Source organism: Balaenoptera acutorostrata, chromosome 6, assembly GCF_949987535.1.
Source record: "Balaenoptera acutorostrata chromosome 6, mBalAcu1.1, whole genome shotgun sequence".
Lineage (NCBI taxonomy): Eukaryota > Metazoa > Chordata > Mammalia > Artiodactyla > Balaenopteridae > Balaenoptera > Balaenoptera acutorostrata.
In genome coordinates this window covers 125,661,872-125,684,186 of record NC_080069.1, presented here as the reverse complement: position 1 = coordinate 125,684,186, position 22,315 = coordinate 125,661,872, and the positions used below count along the sequence as shown (strand labels likewise).

The window sequence follows — 22,315 nt, the reverse complement described above, 5'->3', positions numbered from 1 at the left end:
AGCAGTACTAAGAAGAAAATTTATAGCACTAAATGTTTACATTAGAAAAGAGGAAAAGACTTAATCTAAGCTCCCATCTCAGGAAACTAAAAAAGAGCAAAATAAACCCGAAGCAAACAGAAAGAAGAAAATAATAAAGAGCAGAAATCAAATGCAATTGGAAACAGAAAAATAGAGAAAATCAATGAAACAAGAATGCGTTTCTTTGAAAAGATCAATGAGAGTAACAAATTTCTAGTAAGACAGACAAAAAAGAGACAAGACACAAAAGCACTAATATCAAGAATGAGACAGGGGCAGTCACTACAGATCATGAAGACGTCGAAAGATAATAAGGAAATACTACAAACAACTATACACACATAAATTTGACAACTTAAGGGAAATGGGTCAATTCCTTCAAAAGCACAAACTAATGCAACTCACCCAGTATAATTACATAACATAGCCCTATTAAGGATAATTTTTAAATTCCAAAAAAGAAAAGTTTCATTGGCAAATTCTATCCAACATTTAAAGAATTAACACCAATTCTACACAGTCTCCTCCAAAAAACATAATAAGAAACATTATCTAATTCATTTTATGAATTTAGTATTATTCTGATACCAAAACCAGACAAAGAGTACGAAAAAGAAAACTGTAGCGCAATATCCCTCATGAATCCAGAGGCAAAACTCTCTAACAAAATATTATCAAACAGAATTCAGCAATATATAAAGATAATTATACACAATGACCAGCAGAGTTTATCCCAGGGATGCAAGGCAGGTCAATATTTGAAAATCAATCAATGTGTAAACTACCATGTTACAGAAGAAAAACCACATGATCATATCAATTGACGCAGAAAATTTGATAAAATTCAACACTCATTTAATATAAAAACTTAGAAAAAAAAGCGACAGAGGGGAATTTCCTCAACTGGATAAAGAACATCTTAAAAAAAAAACAAACAAACCCCAAAACAAGAGCTAACATCATACTTAATGGTGAAAGACTTAGTGCTCCCTCCTCCCACAAGATGGGAACAAGGGAAGAATGTCAGTTCTCACCACTGCTATCCGACACTGTACTGGAAGTCATAGCGCCACAAGGGAAGAAGGAAAATAAAAGGCATACGTATCAGAAAGTAAAAAATAAAACTGTTCATTTGCAGAGTACTTGATTCTCTATATACTAAATCCCAAGGAATCTACAAACACTGAGGGGAAATACAAACCAAAATTGCATAATTCCTTTAAAATCTGGTGAAAATGAAAACACCAAATATCAGAATCTATGGGCTACAATTAAATTAGTAACCAGAGGAAAATTCAGAGCCTTAAATAATCATATAATAAAAACTAAAGACTAAAATAAACAAGTCTCCAACTAAAGAAGCTAGAAAAGGAATGACAAAGTAAAACAAGGCAGAAGGAGGGAAATAATGAAAATAAAATTGGAAAAAAATGATTTTTAAAGAAAACCATAGTAGAACTAACAAAGATGCTGGTTCTTTTTATAAAAATCCACAAAATGTATAAACTTCTAACTAATTTAATCAAGAACATAAGGGGGAAACACAAAATATACAGGATAAAAAATAAGAAGGGGGGAAAAAAACAGTGAGCCAGAGCAAATTGTTTTAAAAACTTAAGCCACTTCTTTGCATAGCTCTAGGTACATAAGTTGGAAAACCTAGATCAAATGGATCATTACAGTTTACCAAACTGATCTTAGGAGATAAAAAGTTTAAACAGACCAATATCCATACAGAAACAGATAAATTATCAAAGAATTATCCTAACAACAACAACAAAAACCAAACCCAGATGATTTCACAAAGGAATTGTACCAAATCTTTAAAGACCAAGTAATCCTAATGCTACTTAAACTACCCCAGAAAAGGAAAAGAAGCAAACGTTCTAATTCTTTTTATGGATCAATAATAGGTACATCCTACAGAATATCTCCTCAGGTAAAATTTCTCAACAGAGCACCTCTTAGTTTTACAATACTCACACCTCAGGAGAATATATGTATCTCTCATTACAACGTTGTTGAGGCTTTCTTGACTGTTGTTTATGCAGGAAAAATGTATACATCCCCAAAACTCAAAACACTGAAAACTGTCAGGCAAGATTCCAAAGTCAGTTGGTTAGCTATCAGAATCATGTGTGGATGTTTTTGAAAAGTGCAAGTTTCACTGAAGGAGGTGCCCAAAGCAATTGCTTGTTAACAGCTATTTTAACTGTGATGATCAGGAAACAATGTATTAAGTGTTTTCTGTGATTAACTGTGCTTTAGTTCTGTTTTAAGAAATTGGTTGGGGATTTTGAGTACAACTAATTATAATACATTATAATTTTTATAGTGCATTACAATTTTTTCCATCTAAAATAATGGGAAATGGGACTCCCATTACAACATGTGATTTTCAGAAATGGATTAATGAAGTTAAGGAAGAGATAACTATATAGCATTAATACCTAAACCTTATGACATTTGAACATAATATAGGAAAGCTACAGAACACATCTCAATATCCTAAAATACATCTCAATCCAAAAATCCTCCTTAAAGTATCAATATTATCAAACAGAATCCAGCATCACATTAAAAAATAAATATGATAACCTAGTGGGGTTTATTCTAAGATTGCAAAGATAGTTCAAGATCTGAAAATTTATTAGTATAAATCCCCATATTTAAGGGGAAAATATATGATCTCTATGGATGCCGAAAAGACCTTCAACAAAATTCAACATATATTCCAGATAAAAAAATACTTACTGAAAAAGAAATTAATGAACACTATAACATGATCTTATACACACACAGACACACACCTCTCAAGCCCAAAACCAGAATCTTACTTAGTGTAGGCAGAAGCAAGGTAAGGGTACCTAGTAACTCCAATGTTAGTATATTAGCTGGTGAAATCAGGCAAAAGAAAGAAAGAAAGGAAGAAAGGAGGAAAGAAGGAAGGAAGGAGGGAAGGAAGGAAGGAGAGAGAGAGGAAGGAAGGAAGGAAGGAAGGAGGGAGGGAGGGAAGGAAGGAAGGAAGGAAGGAGGGAAGGAAGGAAGGAGAGAGAGAGGAAGGAAGGAAGGAAGGAAGGAAGGAGGGAGGGAGGGAGGGAGGGAAGGAAGGAAGGAAGGAAGGAAGGAAGGAAGGAAGGAAGGAAGGAAGGAAGACCTAATATTTGGAAAGGAATAGTTACAACTGTATTTGCAAAATTTTGCATAATATACTTGAGAAAAACCAAAGAGAATCAATGCTAAAACTAATGAACAATTTGAAGATACAGAAAAGTAGTAGGATACAAAATTAACATATAAAAGTCAATAGCCTAGATTTCTGCTCCTAGCAGAAGTAATACCAGGGACCAAATTAACCCTCCCACCAGTAACAATCAAAAACACCAGACATTAAGAAAATGAAAAGACAAGCCACCAACTGGGAGAAAATATTTGCAAATCACATATCTGATAAAAGTCTTTATCAAAATTATACAAAGAACTCTAAAAATTCAACAATTAGAAAACAACAACCCAATTTAAAAGTGGGCAAAATGTCTGTTTTCAGACCACAATGAAACAAACTAGAAATCAATAACAGAAAGATAAATCTCAAAATATGTAAAGCTCAAACAACACACTTCTAGATAACATACGGGTCAAAGAAGAAATTTCAAGAGAAATTCTAAAATATTTTTAACGAAATGAAAATGAAAACACAACTTATCAAAGTTTGTTGGATGCAGCAAAAGCAACGCTTAGAAGGAAATTTATAGCATTGAATGCATAAATTAGAAAAGAAGAAAGACCCAAAATCAATAATCTAAGCTTCCACCTTAGAAAGAGAAAAAAGAGCAACTTAAATCCAAAGTAAGCAGAAGAAAAGAAATCATGAGAATTAAAGCAGAAATCAATGAAACTGAAAACAGCAAATCAACAGAGAAGATCAATGAAACCAAAAGTTGGTTCCTTGAAAAGATTAGCAAAATTGATAAGCCTCTAGCCAGGCTAGCTAAGATAAATGAGGGGAAACACAGATTCCTAATATCAGAAATAAAAAAGGAGACATCACTACTGATCCCATGGACATTAAAAGGATAATAGGGGGCTTCCCTGGTGGCGCAGTGGTTGAGAATCTGCCTGCTAATGCAGGGGACACGGGTTCGAGCCCTGGTCTGGGAGGATTCCACATGCTGCGGAGCAACTAGGCCCGTGAGCCACAGCTACTGAGCCTGCGCGTCTGGAGCCTGTGCCCCGCAACAGGAGGGGCCGCGATAGTGAAAGGCCCGCGCACCGCGATGAAAAGCGGTCCCCGCACCACGATGAAGAGTGGCCCCCACTTGCCGCAACTAGAGAAAAGCCCTCGCACGAACTGAAGACCCAACACAGTCAAAAAAATAAATTAAATAAATAAATAAATAAATAAAGTAGCTATAAAAAAAAAAAAGAAATTGGAGTCATCAAAATATTCTTAAAAAAAAAAAACTTGGGCTTCCCTGGTGGCGCAGTGGTTGAGAGTCTGCCTGCTAATGCAGGGGACACGGGTTCGAGCCCTGGTCTGGGAAGATCCCACATGCCGCGGAGCAGCTGGGCCCGTGAGCCACAATTGCTGAGCCTGCGCGTCTGGAGCCTGTGCCCCGCGACGGGAGGGGCCGAGATAGAGAAAGGCCCGCGCACCGCGATGAAGAGCGGTCCCCGCACCGCGATGAAGAGTGGCCCCCGCTTGCCGCAACTGGAGAAAGCCCTCGCACGAACCGAAGACCCAACACAGCCAAAAATAAATAAATAAATAAATAAAATCAAGTAAAACTTTAAAAAAAAAAAAAAAACTTGAAATGGACCAATTCCTTGGAAGGACACAATCTGCCAATATTCAAGAAGAAACAGATAATCTAAATAGGTTTATATCTATTTCTTCTAAATAGGTTTATGTCTATTAAAGAGATTGAATCAATAATCAACTACCTTCTAAGTCAGAAAACACCAGGCCCAGATGGGTTCACTGGTGAATGCTACCATATATTTAAGAAAGAAATCATACCCATTCTCTACAATCTCTTTCAGAAGATAGAAGCAAAGGGAATACTTCAAACTAATTCTAGGAGGCCAGCATTACCCTGACACTAAAACCAAACAAGCCATCACAAGAAAACTATAGACCAATATCTCCCATGAATACAGACATAAAAATTCTCAACAAAACATTAGCAAATCAAACCCAAAAAAGTATAAAAAGAACTATATACCACAACCAAGTGGGATTAATCCCAGGCATGTGAGGCTGGTCCAACATTCAAAAATCAATTAGTGCAGGACTTCCCTGGTGGTGCAGTGGTTAAGAATCCATCTGCCAATGCAGGGGACACGGGTTCGATCCCTGGTCCAGGAAGCTCCTACATGCCGCAGAGCAACTAAGTCCGTGCACCACAACTACTGAGCCTGTGCTCTAGAGCCTTGCGCCACAACTACGGAGCCCACATGCCACAACTACTGAAGCCCGTGTGCCTAGAGCCCGTGCTCTGCAACAAGGGAAGCCACCACAATAAGAAGTCTGCGCACCGCAACAAAGAGTAGCCCCCCGCTCACTGCAACTAGAGAAAGCCCACGCGCAGCAATGAAGACCCAACACAGACAAATAAATCAATTAAATTAAAAATAAATAAATAAAATTATTTTTAAAAATCAATTAATGTAATCCCTAATAACATCAACAAACTAAAAAAGAAAAATCATATGATCATATCAACAGGTGCAGAAAAAGCATTTGACAAATCCAACACCCATTCACCATAAAAACTCTCAGTAAATTGGAATAGAGGGAATTTCCTCAACTTTATAAAGAATATGTACCAAAAAAACCTACAGCTAACATCATACTTAATGGTGAGAAACTCAAAGCTTTCCTACCAAGATCACGTACAAGGAAAAGATGCCCCTCTCACCACTCCTTTTCAACACCATACTGGAAGTCCTTGCTAATGCAATAAGGCAAAAAACAACAACAACAACAAAAAAAAAACTATACAGATTGGGAAGTAAGACTAAAAAATTGTATTTGTTTGCAGATGACTTGATCACCTATATAGAAAATCTGAAAGAATCAACAAAAAAACTCCTGGAACTAATAACTGATTTTAGCAAGGTTGCAGGATACAGGGTTAACACACAAAAGTCAACTGTTTTCCTATATAGCAACAATGAACAACTGAAATTTAAAATTAAAACACAACACTATTTACATTAGCACCCCACCAAAATGAAATACTTAAGCATAAATCTAACAAAATATGTACAAGATCCCTATGAGGAAAACTACAAACTCTGATGACTGAAATAAAGGAACTAAATAAATGGAGAGATGTTCCATGTTCATGGATGGGAGGACTCAACACTGTCAAGTTGTCAGTTCTTCCCAACTTGATCTATAGATTCAATGCAGTCTCAATCAAAATCCCAGCAATTTATTTTACAGATATCAGCAAAATGATTCTAAAGTTTATATGGAGATGTAAAAGACTAAGAATAGCCAAAACTTCAATATTAAAGAAGACCGAAGTTACAGGATTGGCACTACCCAACTTCAAGACTGACTATATAGCTACGGTAATCAAGACAGTGTGGTACTGGGGAAAGAATGAACAAATAGATCAACAGAACAGAATAGAGAGTCCAGAAACAGACCCCCACAAATAACAGTCGACTGATCTTTGACACGAGAGCAAAGGCAATACAGTGGAACAAAGATAGTCTCTTCAACAAATGGTGTTGGAACAACTGGACATCCACACGCCAAAAAAATTAATCTGGAGAGACTTTACACCCTTCACAAAAATTAACCTAAAATGGCTCATAGGCCTAAATGTGAAATGCGAAACTATAACACTACTAGGAGATAATGAACAACTTTTGCTCTGTGAAAGACATCAAGAGAATGATAACACAAGCAAAAGACACATCTGATAAAAGACTGTTATCCAAAATATACAAAGAACTCTTAAAACTCAAAAATAAAAACAACAACCTGATTAAAACATGGGCAAAAGACCTTAACAGACATCTCACCAAAGAAGATATACAGAGGGTAAATAAGCATATGAAGATGTTTCACAGCGAATGTCATCAGGGAAATGCAAACTGAAACAATTTGATACCACGACACACCTATTAGAATGGCCAAAATCTGGAACAGTGACAACACCAAATGCTGGCAAAGATGTGCAGCAACAGCAATTCTCATTTATTGCTGGTGGGAACATAAAATGGTACAGCCAGTTTGGCGGTTTCTTACAAAACTAAACATATTCTTGCCATATGATCCAACCATCACTCTCTTTAGGATTTAGCCAAAGGAGTTGAAAACTTATGTCCACACAAAAACATGCACACAAATGTTTATAGCAGCTTTATTCATAATTGCCAAAATTTGGAGGCAACCAAGATGTTCTCCAGTAGTTGAATGTGTAAATAAACGAAGGTACATCCAGACAGTGGAATATCATTCAGCACTAAAAACAAATGAGCTATTAAGCCATGAAAAAACATGGAGGAACCTTAAATGCATATTGGTGAGTGAAAGAAGCCAATTTGAAGAGGCTACACACTGTATGATTCCAACTATATGACATTCTGGAAAAGGCAAAAGAACAAAGACAATGAAAAGATCAGTGGTTGCCAGATGTTGATGGGAGGTGAGGAGGGATGAATAGGCAGAGTACAGAGAATTTTTAGGGCAATGAAAATATTGTGTGTCATGTTACAATGATGGATATATGCCATTATACATTTGTCCAAACCCACAGAATGTACAACATCAAGAGTGAACTCTAATGTACCCTGTGAACTTTGGGTGATTATGATGTGTCAATGTAGTTTTTTCCTTGGTTTAAAAAAAAAAAAAAAAGCACCATTCTAATGAGTGATGCTGATAATAGGGAAGGCTATGCATGTGTGCGGGCAGAGTATATGGAAATCTCTCTACCTTCCTCTCAATTTTGTTTTGAACCTTAAACTGCTCTTTAAAAATTTGTCTCTAAAATTTTTTTCAAATAAAAAAATTTAAAAGTGGGCAAAAGATATGAACAGGCACCTCACCAAAGAAGATATACAGAGGTCAAATCAGCATATTAAAAGAAGCTCAAGATCATATATCATTAAGGAACTGCAAATTAAAGCAATGAGAAATCAATACACACTTATTAGAAAGGCAAAAATCCAAAACACTGACAATACCAAATGCTGGAGAGGATGTGAAGCAACAGGAATTCTCATTTATTGCAGGTGGGAATGTAAAAATGATATAGCCAGTTTGTTAGACCAGTTTCTTACAAAGCTAAATGTAGTTTTACCACACAATCCAAAAACCATGCTCTTAGGTATTTACCCAAATGAGTTGGAAATGTACGTCTACACAAAAACCTGAACACGAATGCTTATAATAGCTTTATTCATAATTGACAAAATTTGTAAGCAACAAAGGTGTCCTTCAATAGGTGGATGGATAAATAAAGCATGGTCCATCCAGACAACGGAATATTATTCAGCACTAAAAAGAAATGAGCTACCAAACCATGAAAAGACACGAAGGAACCTTAAATGCACATGGGTAAGTGAAAGAAGACAATCTAAAGAGGCTACGTACTAGGTGATTCCAACTATAAGACATTCTGGAAAAGGCAAACTACAGAGACAGTAAAAAGATCAGTGGTTGCCAGGGTTGGGGAGGAGGGGCCACACCTCGACTCCCAGGGACAAAAACCATGTGGGGACCCTCAAGCTAATCCAGAAAGAATCAGACCCGGGGGCTGGTTTCGGGAGTCTGGGAAGACAGACACACTACTGCCATGGGAGGTGAAACGACAGAATGGACCAGGAAAGCCTTCTTCCAAGGAAGCAACGAGGAAGGGGAGGCTCAGCGGGCAGGGCCAGCCACCCCCACTGCTACACCTGGCGCTGTGCACTGTACATCGGCCCCAGGCGAGAGCACCTGAGTGAGAGGGAACGGGCGCGTGCACGTGTCTGTGTGTGGACACGTCTGCAGACAGGCAAGCGTGTGGCAGCACCTGGGTCTGCCTAAGACTGAATCTTCGTCTGGAATTCCAAGTCACCTCTGCCCCTGGGAATGTTTTCTATCCTCGGTGTTCACAAAACGCCCGCGCACCTGCGCACAATGTGAGGGGCCTGTCTTTGTCACCTGCAGGTTGGCATTTTATTTACACTGTGCCCTCAGTGCCCGCACACAGGCAGTTGTGGAGCGGCTGCTCCATCGTGGCCTCACACGCGGTATGGGGGGGGGGGGGAGGGGAGGGGAAGAAAAAGGGAAGCAAAGGCCTGGGAGGAACTGCGGAGCCAGGACCATAAGTAAGTGGGTGGAAGACCACCACCCTGAGACCCTCCTCCTCTCACCCACTAGCTCCCGACCTCAGTCAGGTCTGTGGCCACAGTCCTTAGCAGCGTTTGTGCGACCATGAAGAGCCGTGACCGTGCTGTGGTCTGTCTTCCCGACGAGGCTCTGAGCCCCACGAGGGCAGCCCAGTCCCACCCCCTCCTGCCGTGCCCCCTGCACTCTAACACCATGCCTGGCACTTACCTGGTAACTTGCAAATATCGTTGCAAGGAAGCAGACTAGAACTTAAGTGACATGTAATAGCAGTAGTGCTCCTCCGGGGCACTGCAAAGCAAAGGGATATCGAGGCACAGATGCTGACAGCAAAGACTTTCCAGTTGGGGAACAATTCACAGAGGCAAGCTCCGTCCCCAGGTGGCTGCCATGGAGCAGGAGGGAAGGGGGGAGAGCAAACCGAGCCTGCACAAGGTGGGCCCTGCCCTGATGTTGTGGGGAGATACTCACTGGGAACAACCGTGGTCTCCCCAGGAAGGCCAGTCAGCATCACTGGGATATGCACAGTGGTGCTCAGATCCGAGGGTTGACTGCCCATTCGAGTAACGTTCCGCTGATTGTCTGCATCCTCTGGCTGTTCTTCCACCTTCTCTAGACAGGTGCTGGGCAGGGCATGCACAGGGCCCACACCCATGACCCCACTGGCCTCCAGGTCACAGTGCAACTCCCTGCAACCAAGAATGCACATCAGAGTCTGATGAAGAGCCAAACTCCTATTCAGTCTGCAAAACCCAGCTTCTTAAACCCCTATCCAGATCAAATGAATCCCTGATCACCTCCTCTGTCATGGTTTTTATCACCCTATACATTTCTGTTTTTAGGTCTGAAAGGTAGGGACAGGGCTGACTCACCTGTTTGTCCCTGGCACAAGGCCAGGCATGGCAGATATCATGTTATGTGTATGTAAGAGAACTGTTTGCAGAACGAAGAGGCCTGGAAGAGGATGTTACCCTAAGCCACCCCACCTGGGGCCCCACCAGGGCAAAGGCTCAGCACAGAGCTCTGCACACAAAGACAGTGCCCAGGTCGGGCTGATCCTGAGCTGTGGCCTCTGGCTGCACGAGTTCTGGGTGCTCTGTGACTCGCTGGCAAGCACGGAGACTGCTGGCCTCAGCCTAACAGCTCCTGTTACCCCTGGGTTCTCACAGAGTCACCGTCAGATCCTGTCCCAGCCAGGGACCAGGCTGGGCTGGCCTGGGATGGGGGTCCTTTCCGTCATGGCCGCGTAGCCCAGCCCCCTCCCATTCCACCATTTAGTCCTGTGGCCTCCTCAGGCTTCCCTCAGGCTCTCCTGACTCGCCTTCCTTCACGGGGTTACACGTTTTTCTCTTCTCCCTGGGGCACCTTTTCCAAGTCTCTGCGTCCCAAACCAGTCCCAACACTTTCACCCTAAGCCTCCCTTCCTCCCGGGCGCCTTAGAGCGACGCTCCCCACCACGCAGGTGTAAACATCTCACACGCCGCCCCAACAAGGCAGGACCGTCACCGCTCCAGAAAGGGGCTGAGACACAGGGCTGGGCCGCCCGGCCAGGTCCGCACCCCTGACCTGCGTAACCCGCCCAGCCTGCCGCTCACGGGCTGGTTCGCACGTCCGGCCCAGTCGCCACGCCCCACACGCCCCCCGCGCTGACTCACCTGGGCTGGTGGTTGCGGAGCTCCTTGTCCTTGCCCCGATCCTCCGCCTCGCCCTCCTTCTCCGCGGCGGCCTCCTTCTCCGCCTCCTCGTGCGTGGCCGGCGCCTTGTGCCGCGCGCGGTGCCTCCGCGCCGGCTCCTCTCCGCTCTCCGCCTCCCGGGGGCCGGCCCGGGGGCCGCCGCGGTGCCGCGCTCGCCGCTCGCCCTTAGCCCCGGGCGCCGCGCCCTCCCTGCCCGGCTCGGGCACGTGCCGGTGCGCGCGGTGGCGCCGGAGCTCCCGCTCTGCCGCCTCCTCCGGGGAGCCGCGCCGGTGGTGGCGCCGGCCGCCGTCGGGTCCCGGGCCGCGGCCACGCTCGCTCCGGGCCTCCCGGGGGCCCGCGGCCTCCTTGCTGCGGCTGCGGCGCGGCCGCGCCCGCTCCTCCCGGGCCCCCGGCTCCGCGCCCTCCGCCTTCGGGGCGTCCGCCGGGTCCTGCTCCCCCGCCGGCGCCGGGGCCGGGGCCGCGGCCTTGTCCCTGTCTCTGTCGCGGTGCCGGTGATGCCTGCGCGGCGGGTCCGCGCCCTCGGCAGCCTCCGCGCCCTCGGGCCGGGCCTTGCCCCCCGCGGGTCCCCGCGCGCCGTCCCGGCCCGGCTCCACCACGAGCGGCCGGTCCAGGTGCGTCTTCATGTCGGGCCGCAGGTGGCGGGAGGTGGCGAAGCGCAGCCGCTCCTCGGCGTCCATCTCGCTGTACAGCGCCTCGCAGCTGGCCCGCAGGTTCTGCAGCCGCAGTTGGCTGGCCCGCTGCTCCCACACCGAGCGCGCCTTGGCCGAGTTCTGATGCCTGCTGTGGGGAGACCCGCGTGAGCCGCGCCCCCAAGCCGCCCCCCACCTCTCTGCCTCGTAGGGGAAGCCACGGATGGACACACAGCGATGGAGAGATGGCAGAGGGCGCAGTGGGGGGGGGGCGGGGGGGCGGCAGGAGCCCTGGCAACCCCAGCATAGTCGAGGGGCAGAGTTGGCGGCCGATACCCAGGGAAACAGACCTCATCCCTGCCCCCCCGGGGGGCCAGGGGTGCAGAGCAGTGGGAATGACAGGCACCAGCATGAGGTGGCAGACAGGCTTCCCGGGCAGGTGGGCTGCCCGCCAGGAAGGCCAGAATGGGGCGAGGAGGGGGGCAACGTCCCAATGGAGCAGGGCTGAGGAGGTAGGAAGCAGGCTGCCCAAGGAGGGGAGCCACTGGCCAGAGGAAGACAGGGTGTCTGAGAGGGAACCCGAGAAGAGGCGGGTCGTCAGGAGCGGAGGGGACAGTTACCCAGGGAGCGAGGGGCCCCGGGGGCGGCTGGCCCTCGCAGGAGTCAGGCAGGGACTCTCCCTGCGGTGGTCAGCCTCATCTGGGCAGCTGCCACTCAGCTCAGTGACCATTTGCTGAATGCCCAGGAGCGCAGCAGGCAGGTCTGCGGCTGGACACTACGTCCTGTGGTCAGCAGTGCCCTCCTCTCTCCTGGCTCCACGGGGGCTGAGAGCTCTCCAGCGCCAGGAGTGGCCTGTGGTCCAGGCTCAGCCCTCACTAGACAGGCTTCTAAAGGCCTTGACCGCCCCCCAGGCTCCCCCACACGGTCACAGGTGGGGTCCACAGCCCAGGGTGCGTGGAAGCCCTTTGCATTCTGGGATATTTGCTGAACAAGACCCCACAGTTGGCGAGCTAGCACCACCTCGGCCAAGTGGAAACCTCCTCAGAGGCCAGTCTCGTCCTGCAGCCTCTGCAGGTTTGGGGACCACCATGGGGGCAGCAGTGGCAGCACGAGAATGAGGATGGCTGTGACACCTGGATCAGCGGCCACCTCCTCCAGCCCTCACAACCCCCTCAGGAATTCGGTGCTGCTCTTGTCCCCATGTCACACTGAGCACAGAGGACGTGACTCACAGAGGGCCCACAGCGAGTCACTGACGGAGCCAGGATCGGACGCATGCAAGGGCAAGAGGAAAAGAGTGTCTAAAGGAGATGCGAGGCCTCCGCCAGACTCCAGCTGCACTGACCGCACAGCCTAGAGCCACAACCTGAGGGCCTTGGGGGCCCAGGCTGGGCAGGTCTCCACCCCCCGCTCTGAGCCCCAGCCACCGAGCACCACGCTGAGTCCTGCCCCCAGGGTGGGGAGCCATTTCCAGGGAAGCACCTTGAAAGTATGAGAGCAGAAGAGCCTGATGCCTGTCCCTGGGGGCCCAGACGGGGGGCAGGGAGGGCAACGTGTGGGGGACAGCTGTCAGCCTCTCTGACCATCTGCTGACCCACACCTTCGGCTACCACCCCAGGCCCTGACCTGCTGCTCCGTTCCCAAGGTCACCTGGCAACAGACCCACCTTCTCTTTCCTTGGCTTCAACCCAGAGCCACGGGGGACCTACCCATCGCCAGCTGACACCAAAACAAAGGGCGCAACGCTGAACTATGCCGAGCCCTGTGAAGTGGACCGCAGCCACCAGGGGCGTTCCCCAGCGGTGCAGGAACCCGTGAGGGCTGGCAGCCGGCCACTGGTCAGGCTTCCCCGTCAGCCCAGCAGGCCGAGATGGGGCTGGACGCGGAGCCATCGGGCGGCAGGTGGTGGCCTCCTCAGACACAGCCGTGAGCCCTGGGGACCCGCCCGTCAGAACAGAAACAGGCAGGCAGTAAAGACGAGGGGGACACGTGGTAGCCGGTAGCTCTGCCCTCAGCCTTACCCTCAGACGCGGCTCTGTCTCGCCCAGGAACCAGCTCAAGTCCGTGGAGAGGCGGGGTGCCTGCTGGGCTGCAGGCTGCGTGGGGCTGGCAGGCCCCCCTCACAGCTCCCCAGGGCGGCTCCGCCAGCCCCGCTCCTGCTGGGCTGCCTCTCGGGGCCTCACGCCACCCGAGGCCGTCTGCGCCTGCCCAGCACGCAGCGGCGCTGCCGGCTGCCCCTCTGGACGTGTCTCTGCCTCTGTGCCTTGCTGGGGGGCGGCAGCCTGCCCCCTCCTGCTTGCTGCTCTGTCCCCGCTCTGCCTGGCATGTGGCGCAGCGTGGCCGGCGCTGGCCTCTCACCCTGTGTGTCTCCACCGAGCTCGCAAGCGGCTCAAGAATGTGCGGGGCGGGCCGCGCTCTGACCTACAGTGCAGAGTGGCGGACGGCTCTGACCCAGGCGAAGGCCTCGTCTAACAGCACTCCCGAAGGGGGCACAGGGAAGGGCCCCCCCCACCGCGTCCAGCCCGGCTCGCAGGCAGAGCCCGGCTCAGCCGCCCTGACCCAGACGTGCCGACAGGACTCAGAAGGAGCCTCTGTGGCGTGGCCCTGCTGTGAGGTCTCCGTGCCGAGAAAGCCGGCCATCCCTCAGTCACCCCCAGCTGTGACAATGTGAAGCAGCCCGGGTGCAACACCGTTGGTACCTACGCCCGCATCTTATGCCACCCTGGGAATCAGTCGTTCAGGATCCAGCCTTCTTACCCCATGGACGTCGGTGGCCCAACAGCCAGCAGGTCCGCGTGCTCGTGAGAGCACCGAGCCCAGCTCTGTGCTGGCCAAGTAACGGGGGGCAGGGGTTCAGGGACAGCAGAAGCGCCCGTCACCACCAGGACACGGAGAGGGCACCTGGCCATCTCCAGGGACTTCTCACCTGCACGAAGAAGCTCCTGGGACAGTCAGACTGGTGTCACCCCCAGCAGGGCCACCCTGGGGTTTCTATGGCTCTACCTTAGTCTTTGGCTGGCCTCCGGAAGCCTCACGAGCAGGCAGAAGCTCTGCTCTCGCAAGAACAAGACTTCCTAAGGGTCACAGAGGCACCCCCTCCCCAGCCAGGCAGGGTGAAACAGGAGGACCCCACGGATGTCCTGAGCCCCTAAGCAAGCCTCTACCTCCTGGGAGCCACAAGCAGACAGCCCCAGTGGGGGTCACCTCAGGAGAAGCAGATCTGCTCAAGACACCAGAGTGACAGCACAGGGACAGACAGGCAGGAGGACAGAGACCAGGAGGGAGAGGAGGAGGGGCTGAGCCCAGAGAGCCTGACCCCGCGAGCAGGACGTGAGGGCGTCAGGAAGTGTGCCCGCCGTCTCCGGCCAGGCTGCGGGATGTGGGCCTGGAGCTGCCCCTGAAGCGAATGACTTGAAGTGGGAAGCAGAGTTAGGGGCGGAGAGAAGGCGTTGGCGTGTAGTTATCACGAAGCCATAGATGGAAATTGTAGCAGAGAGACTCACGGTGAGGTTACGCTGGAGACAGATGAGCTGCGAGATACAGTACCTCGAGTTTGCTTTACAAAACTGCACATGCAAAAAACAAAACAAAACAGAAGTGAGAACACCAGAGAGAGTTCTAAGAGACGCCGGAACGGTGTGAGCCGCGTCGGGTCGGGGCACGGGCTGCGGTGCGCGTCCAGGCACGAGGCCAGGGATGCCTCCATCAGAACGAGGCCAGCCGAGACCTCGGGGTAAAAGAGAAGCTGAGAGAGAAAGAGCACCACAGAGCAGCGACCCCCACGGCTGGAGGGCAAGAGGGTCAGCTGGGGCCGTCCAGCGCGGCTCTGCGCACACTGCCCCCGGACGGGCGGTGGGGTTGGAAAGAGCGGGCACCACTCGTCCGCCATTCTGATCAGCCCCCCGTGCCCCCGCCGGACCTGGCGCCCCACTCCCCTGGCGCCAGGGAGGGCTCACCCCTGTGGTCCCCTGGCCTTCGAGGCGGAGCAGAGCCGGCTGACACAGGGGCCTTGCCTGCCTCCGGCCTCACCTGGGCCCTGCTTCCTGACCACCGTGCTCAGCCCCCAAGCCACCCTGGCCCCTCAGCTCCGCAGGCTCTAAGGCAGTGCCACCAGCTCACCACCGCCCTCCCCGGGGGCAAACAGGTCCTACCACCAGCCCATCTTCCCTTGAGTGTCCTTCTGGAAGTGTCTTTCTGGAAGCTTTTCCAAAATCAATGGAGAGAAACCATAGATCTCTTTACAGTCATTTCCCTCCCAGGGGAGGACCAGGCGGGTCCCCAGCGCTGCCTTCTCAAGGCTGAGTCCACAAGCATTTGTGAGCAGCTCAAAGCAGCTCACCTGCCTGCCCGCCCTGCGTGCAAACGGGCATGTGTATACAAGAGAGTGAGCAAAGCGGTGTGCATGACTGAGTGTGTGAGCTTGTGAATGAGCATGTGAGCTGGGGTGAGTGTGACTGAGACTGTGAACATTCAGAGAACAAGGGTCAGAGCAAGCGTGTGTGAGTGTGAACCCGCATGCGGGAGGGGCCGTGGGCACCGGCGCTCATGAGTCCAGTGGTGTTGAGGCCGACACAGCCGAGAGCCAGCAGGGCCGCCTCAGGGCCGCCTGAGTGCCCCTCCCTCCCAGGAGGCTGAGGGGACTGTCCCCTGAGGCCAAGGACACTGGCGCCCCAGCGGCTCTAGGGGACTCGGGCGCCCCTCTGAGGAGGGTCCGTCACGAAGCCTCCGTCCGCTCGGGCACGGCCAGTGGAGCCGCTCAAACACCACGGACACTAACGGCGCCCTGGGCGTCAGAGGCTCACAGAGCCCATCTCGGCCAGGCCCCCGTCTCACAGAGCACACAGCACCGCTGCGGGAGCAGGTCAGCGCGGGTCACACACAGCCTCTCCCACCACCTCAGAGGCTCGGGTGGAGACGTGAACACGGAGAGGCTGGTGCTGCCAGCAGAGCGGGGAACCGTCGGGGCAGACAGGACAGACAGGCGCAGACAGCTCTGCCCTCAGACGTCTCAGCTCAGTGCAGGAGAGCAAACCACCACGCACGGCGGTCCTCACACCCACCACCCGCCACACGTGGGAGTGGGGCCTCCAGGAGTCACATCTGACCCACTGTGCGCGCAGCAGAGACGGGCTGAGGACAAGGCCCAAAGCCGCGCCCCGGGGGAGGCTGCAGGACCCACAGCTGGCCCAAGAGGGGGACGCAAGGGCCAGTGCCTGGACACACCCCAGCTGGCCGTGACAGGGAAGGGCCGGCACCGAGCTCAGGGCCTGCTGTGAGGGAGAGCACCAAGTGTTCCCCAGGCCCCGGGGATGCAGGTCTACAGCCTGGTTCCTGCGCAGCAGTGTCCCCAACGGGGACGGGGGCGGAGGGAGAGGAAGAACATCCAGACTTCCCTTTCTGGTGTCCTGACAAGCTCCCCGTGGCTGTGCTGAGGGCCCCTCCCCCTGAGGTCTCAGCCCAGGTGGGAGTGGACACCCTGCCGCACACCTCCAAGGAATGGGCAGCCCTGGGCAGCAGCAGGGGACACAGGACACCACACTCCCCTCCAGAACAGCAGGAAGGCAAGTTACACAGAAACTCCACAGGGCCCATGTGAATAAATGGGTGAGTCACCAGCCACGTCCTCTACACAGACCGCCAGCAGCTTACGCAGCTCAGGAAGTAACCGGGTCACAGCAAGCCCAGGACCAAGCAGACCGAGCAGGTGCATTGGCCAGACAACAAAACTCCAGAACAACTGGGCACTGAGCCCCCAGCAGCTGTTGGAATGATGGCGGCTGTGTCCTGCCTGGCTCCTTGCAGGCCCCCTGCACCCCTGCCTGGACTCCCAGGGCCTGGGACCTCCCTTTGCTTCTTCTCCCCCAAAGGCCAGCACTTTCTGCTCACCTTAGAGACAGGTCCTCTGCAAACATCCTCCTAGAAAACAGGCCATGGCCCTGTGACTCCCAGGCGAGAGCAGGGCTGCTAAGGTGCACCCTCGCCGGTGCGTGTACACCCTCCCGCTCCCACAAACGCACCCACGCGCCAGCGCGCTCTCAGCACCAACGCCGGTGTCACCACAGACGGGCCTGGGGTGCTCCGACCGCGCAGCACAGTGTGCACAGGAGAGGGAAGCAGCTGCAGAGCTGGGCCCGTGGAGCAGCGTGGCGAGTGGGAGCCGTGGTGGGGCTGCTGAGCGGGGCGGAAGGCAGGGGCAGCAGCTCCGGGGCGGGCTCAGTCTGGCCCCGAGCCCCTCTGTGCTCTCTCACGGCCACCCAGGGACCGGGATTGGGCCAGACTTTCCTGCCTCCTTCCCTTCCTCCTTGGCTTTTGGCCCTGCGCTGGGGCGTTCTGTCCCAACTTGGAAATCCATGACGGCCCCAGCAGCACTCTCAGCTGGCCCGGGGTGACCAGAGTCCCCGACGGAAGTCCCGGCCCCGCCTGCACCTCTGCTCATCAGCGACGCCTCCTCTCGACCCCTGTCCCAACACCAGAACTCGATACCACTGGAAACCGCGTTAAGTCTCTTGGGCTGCTGAAGTAACCCCTTGAATCTTCCGGCTCACAAAACACACTTCCGAAAGGTGGTGTGTAAGTCAGACATACCGAGTCGCTGGCACTGCCCAAAACCATCCAGGGGGCCGCCTTCCGTGGTCACTCCCACCCACGGCGTTGCCACACCGCGCTCTCACCCCGGCGGGGAGAAGCGGGGAGGCTTTACCCGGTGGTCTCTTTGCTCAAAGGCCCCCACAGGGGGGTAGAGCCATTCCCCTGCATCTCAGCTCCTGGGGAGGGGCTGTGTCCTAACAGCTCCAGCCAAGGTGAGGGCCCCTGCAGAGGCCCCGGGGGAACTGGACTCTGCTCCCGCCACCGCCCACAACCCACTCCGAGAGCCTTACGCGGCGATGGAGATGTTGGCGGCAGACATGGGGCTGACTTCAGCCACTTCTTTGGCCTTTTGCAGAGCAAGCTTCTGGTTGGCTGCTTCTTCCATCTCCTCTTCGTCCTGTTTGGACAGACAGAAATGTGTAGCTAGCCTGAGAGTGCTGTGTCCACTCCGATGCCACCAGCTCTTCAGCCTGGAGCCTCTGAGTCCTTCCTGCCCCCTGAGCCAGCGGGGCCAGGAAGCCAGCTCCTGCCTTAGCACGACCCACCCATGCTCCAGACCCCCCTGCTACGCCCACCTCTGCAGGCAACAGTCCCCAGGGTTTCTGTGCCGGCACCCCCTCCCAGGGCGCTCACAGCTGACAACCCCACTCCAGAGCTCCAGCCCCAGGGACCCATTTCTGCGTGTCAGTCTTATTCCGTCAAAATGCAAACCCACCCCTCCTTTATTCCCACCTGCTCCCCCATCCCGCCCCCCCACCCCCCGCCCCCCAGAGCACTTGTCACACTGGAACGAAGTCAGCCTCTGCCCCAGAGAGCTGCCCCAGGGCGAGGGGCAGGCTCCCCACCCTGAGCCTGGGTCCCCGCCCCGCACCACCCACAGGAACCGTCACCAGGAACGTGTCTAGCAGGGCCACCTTGCAGCCTCTGAGCTTTTCCACCTGGACCCATCGGGTCACATCTGTCTACCTGTGACCATGCCTGGCCCTGTGTTCCCCGGCTGCGACCATGCCTGGCCCTGTGTTCCCTTCCCCGCTGAGTTCCTGGAGAGGAGCCCCACGGCTCTCTGCCACCCGGGATAGCGTGTGCTCATGTGTGCGCACCTGCGCAGACACCCCGCCCTGCCTCTGCCCTCTCCACGGGAAGGGAGTGGACATCCAGACAGACCCTCCAGCCCTGACCCCGTGTCACTAGGCAAAACCAACATGATCTGCTCCTCAGATCTAGATAAACAGCTCTAGGCTGAGTCTACGGGCCCTGGGAGGGAAACTAGTCTCTGTGTCGTCCAGCTAGATCGCTGGGACCACCCTTATATCCCCCATTACCCCAATCCCGGGCCCACCTGGCTCCCCTGGGAGCTGGCATTCCCAACATGTCCCAAATGTCCTTGAATCTGCTTTTAGAGGCATGGTAATGGCAACTAAGCCCCCTATTAGCTGTCTGAAAATTTCCCACCATAGAGAAGAGACATTCAAGCTTCAGGCCCCAGAGGGGAGGCAGAGCTAGACCCACCACGGAGCACCCTAGAGACGTCATTCCTCCAGCTATGGGCTCCATCCTGGTTTACAGCCCTCAAATCACTCCAGTTGGTGTTCTACAAACAAACTCGATGTGAGTTTATTTCCACTTCAAAATAAATGATGCTACCATATATTTGTGGGACGGTAAAGGAGGGCGTGTCCGCCCTTTGGTCTCTTGGCCAGCCCAGGAATGCCCCATAGCCTGACACAGACAGGCGTCCACCTGCCCCAACTCCCAAAGCAAGGAAATTCCTGAATTAGGGCAGTTTGCCCAAAGGGGCCACCACCCATGGTCTGTGCATGGATACAGGGCCCCAAGGACATGGTCTGTCAGTGTGTCCTCACCCATTGACAACCGTGAAGGGGCAGTGAGAGCTCTGAACTCAAGCTCACCCAGCCCAGGACAGCTAGTGCCAGACCAGCGATGCTGCTGGGCACCCCTGGCTCACGTGGTGCTGTAAATCCTGACCCCCAGAAGTGCTCTGTGGTCGCACGGTCCCCCCAGCCAGGGGCTTGGGCCATCCTCCAGCCCCTCCTGAATGGCGAGGTTCGGTCTAGGAACTGGCTGACAACAGAAATGGGCACGCCAGTGGGATTCCCAGTCCTCAGAAGCCAGCGCCCAGAAGAAGGGAGGAGTCCACACCCACAGGCACTGCCCCAGCCCAGCTAGGGGGTGCGGGGAGGAGGGCTGAGCAGAAGCAGGGGAGGCACTGCACGGGCCGCCCCCGGGGAGCACTCCCCCCAGGGAGCCGGGTGGGGCAGCAGGGCGCCTGTACAGCGCGCGCTGCCAGGAGTACCGTGGCTCACCTGCACCTCTGTCGCCTGCCTTCCTCAGGGAAGGCCCGAGTCAAGCCCCAGAACGGGGACAGTGTTAAGAGTCTTATTAGCATGTGCTAGACTGGAGTGGGTGCAACACAAGTGGGAGGCTGTCAGGCACGGCGGGCGTGAGCGCACAGACACCCACACACACAGGTCCGCGCACAGGCATAGGCCCGGCGTACAGAGCAAGTACGCGCGTGCCTGCAGGGAGCAGCGCCTTCTCAGACGCCCTGACCAGCAGGAGCGCCCTCTGCACCGGGAGCCGGGCTTGTCGAAGGGCCAGCCTGAGGCTGAAACAGCGGGCCGCCTGCACGGTCCAGGGCAGAGAGGGTGACGGTAACCAGGCAGGGGGCTGTGTCATCTGGAGGGAAACCACAGGGGAGACGTGTGTAATCACATCCCCCACCAGGCTCAAGGATGAGAGATGCCTATTAGACGACTCCCACTGGGTACAGCCTGGAAAGAAAGCTGTCCTGCTGGGGCACGGACTTGCTGAGAACAGGCACAGACTGCTCCTTCAGCACCAGCCTGGCCCAGACTCTGAGGACAGCACTGCCCACTGACAGCCTGAGCTCAACCATCCACGCCAGAGACTGACCACAGGGGTCCCCTCACCTCCGGGCATGACCACAGGGGTCCCTACTGCCCTTTCGGGTCCTCAGACTGGATGTCCCCTCGGGCCCCCCTCCTGGTCCGTCTCACTCCTGAGAGGACACGTCCCCCACTCCGCACAGTCACGTGCCCCTCAATCCTGAGACCAGGGCAGCCTGGGCCCATCTTCCAGGCCCCTCTCTGCCATCCACCACCTGCTCCCGCACCTCCTCCTGCCTGTCTGGTCATTCTTCCCAGGTCTTGCTTCCTGGGAGCTGCCCTCATGGTCATCTGCCTTCCCGGCATGCTCTTTCTCCCTCCCTCCTCAGTGCCATTCCCCCACAGCCCTGCCTGTCCAGGGCCTGGAGGAGACACCCCTGCACAGCAGTCACATGGTCCTTAACCCAGGTCCTGGCCCTCCTCATGGCTCTGCAGCCTCATCCAGAGTGACACAGATTGACCCCCCACCCCACCCATACCTAGGCTGCAGGTGGGTCCCTACCTACACACCTTGGTCAGTTCCTGCGCGTTGGCAAGGTTGTCCACAGCGATGGCCAGGAAGACGTTCAGCAGGGTGTCTGGTTGGCTCCAGCTAAGGAAGGGAAGCCTTCTGACCCACAGCCTCTCCCAGGGTCAGACCACGGCTTCCTCTGACGACACAGGGGCTCATCTCCCAGGCCCTGAGCAGCCTCAGCCTCCTTCCTTGGTGTCCACACGCCCCCACCCCCGGCCCTCCAGCCCTGTCAGCCCATCATCCCCAGACACAGCCCAGCCCAGCCGCTGGGCCCTGCGGCCCCTTGGCCTCCACCCAGCCTCCTTCATGCAATCTCACAACGCCCGGCCTCCTCGAAAGCCCACACCACCCCTTCCCCACACCACCTCTTCAGGGCCGACGCTCCAGGCCGGAAGTTCGCGCTGTGTTGGATTAACCTGCCTTTGCCTCCCAGGAGGGCACAAGGGCTGCCCACTCTGCCCCCACTTCTCCCAGCAAGCACCCAGGCTGCATGTGGGCCCCAGCACCGTTGGGTCCCGTGAGCAGAGACCACCGATGGACCAGCTTCCGGCAAGGCTCACGGACACGTGCCTGGCTTCGTTCCCAGC

At 53.3% G+C, this 22,315-nt stretch overlaps 1 protein-coding gene across 1 annotated transcript in view; it reads right to left on the bottom strand.

The window, feature by feature from the left end:
- Window positions 1-22,315, bottom strand: part of CACNA1B (calcium voltage-gated channel subunit alpha1 B) — a 186,297-nt gene that overhangs the window by 70,389 nt on the left and 93,593 nt on the right. Inside the window, exons 17-20 of the mRNA XM_057548592.1 lie at window positions 21,725-21,792; window positions 18,578-18,684; window positions 11,032-11,850; window positions 9,848-10,065 (exon numbers count right to left, since the gene is read on the bottom strand). Coding sequence (XP_057404575.1) covers window positions 9,848-10,065; window positions 11,032-11,850; window positions 18,578-18,684; window positions 21,725-21,792 — 1,212 coding nt within the window. The remainder of the gene's footprint in view (window positions 1-9,847; window positions 10,066-11,031; window positions 11,851-18,577; window positions 18,685-21,724; window positions 21,793-22,315) is intronic.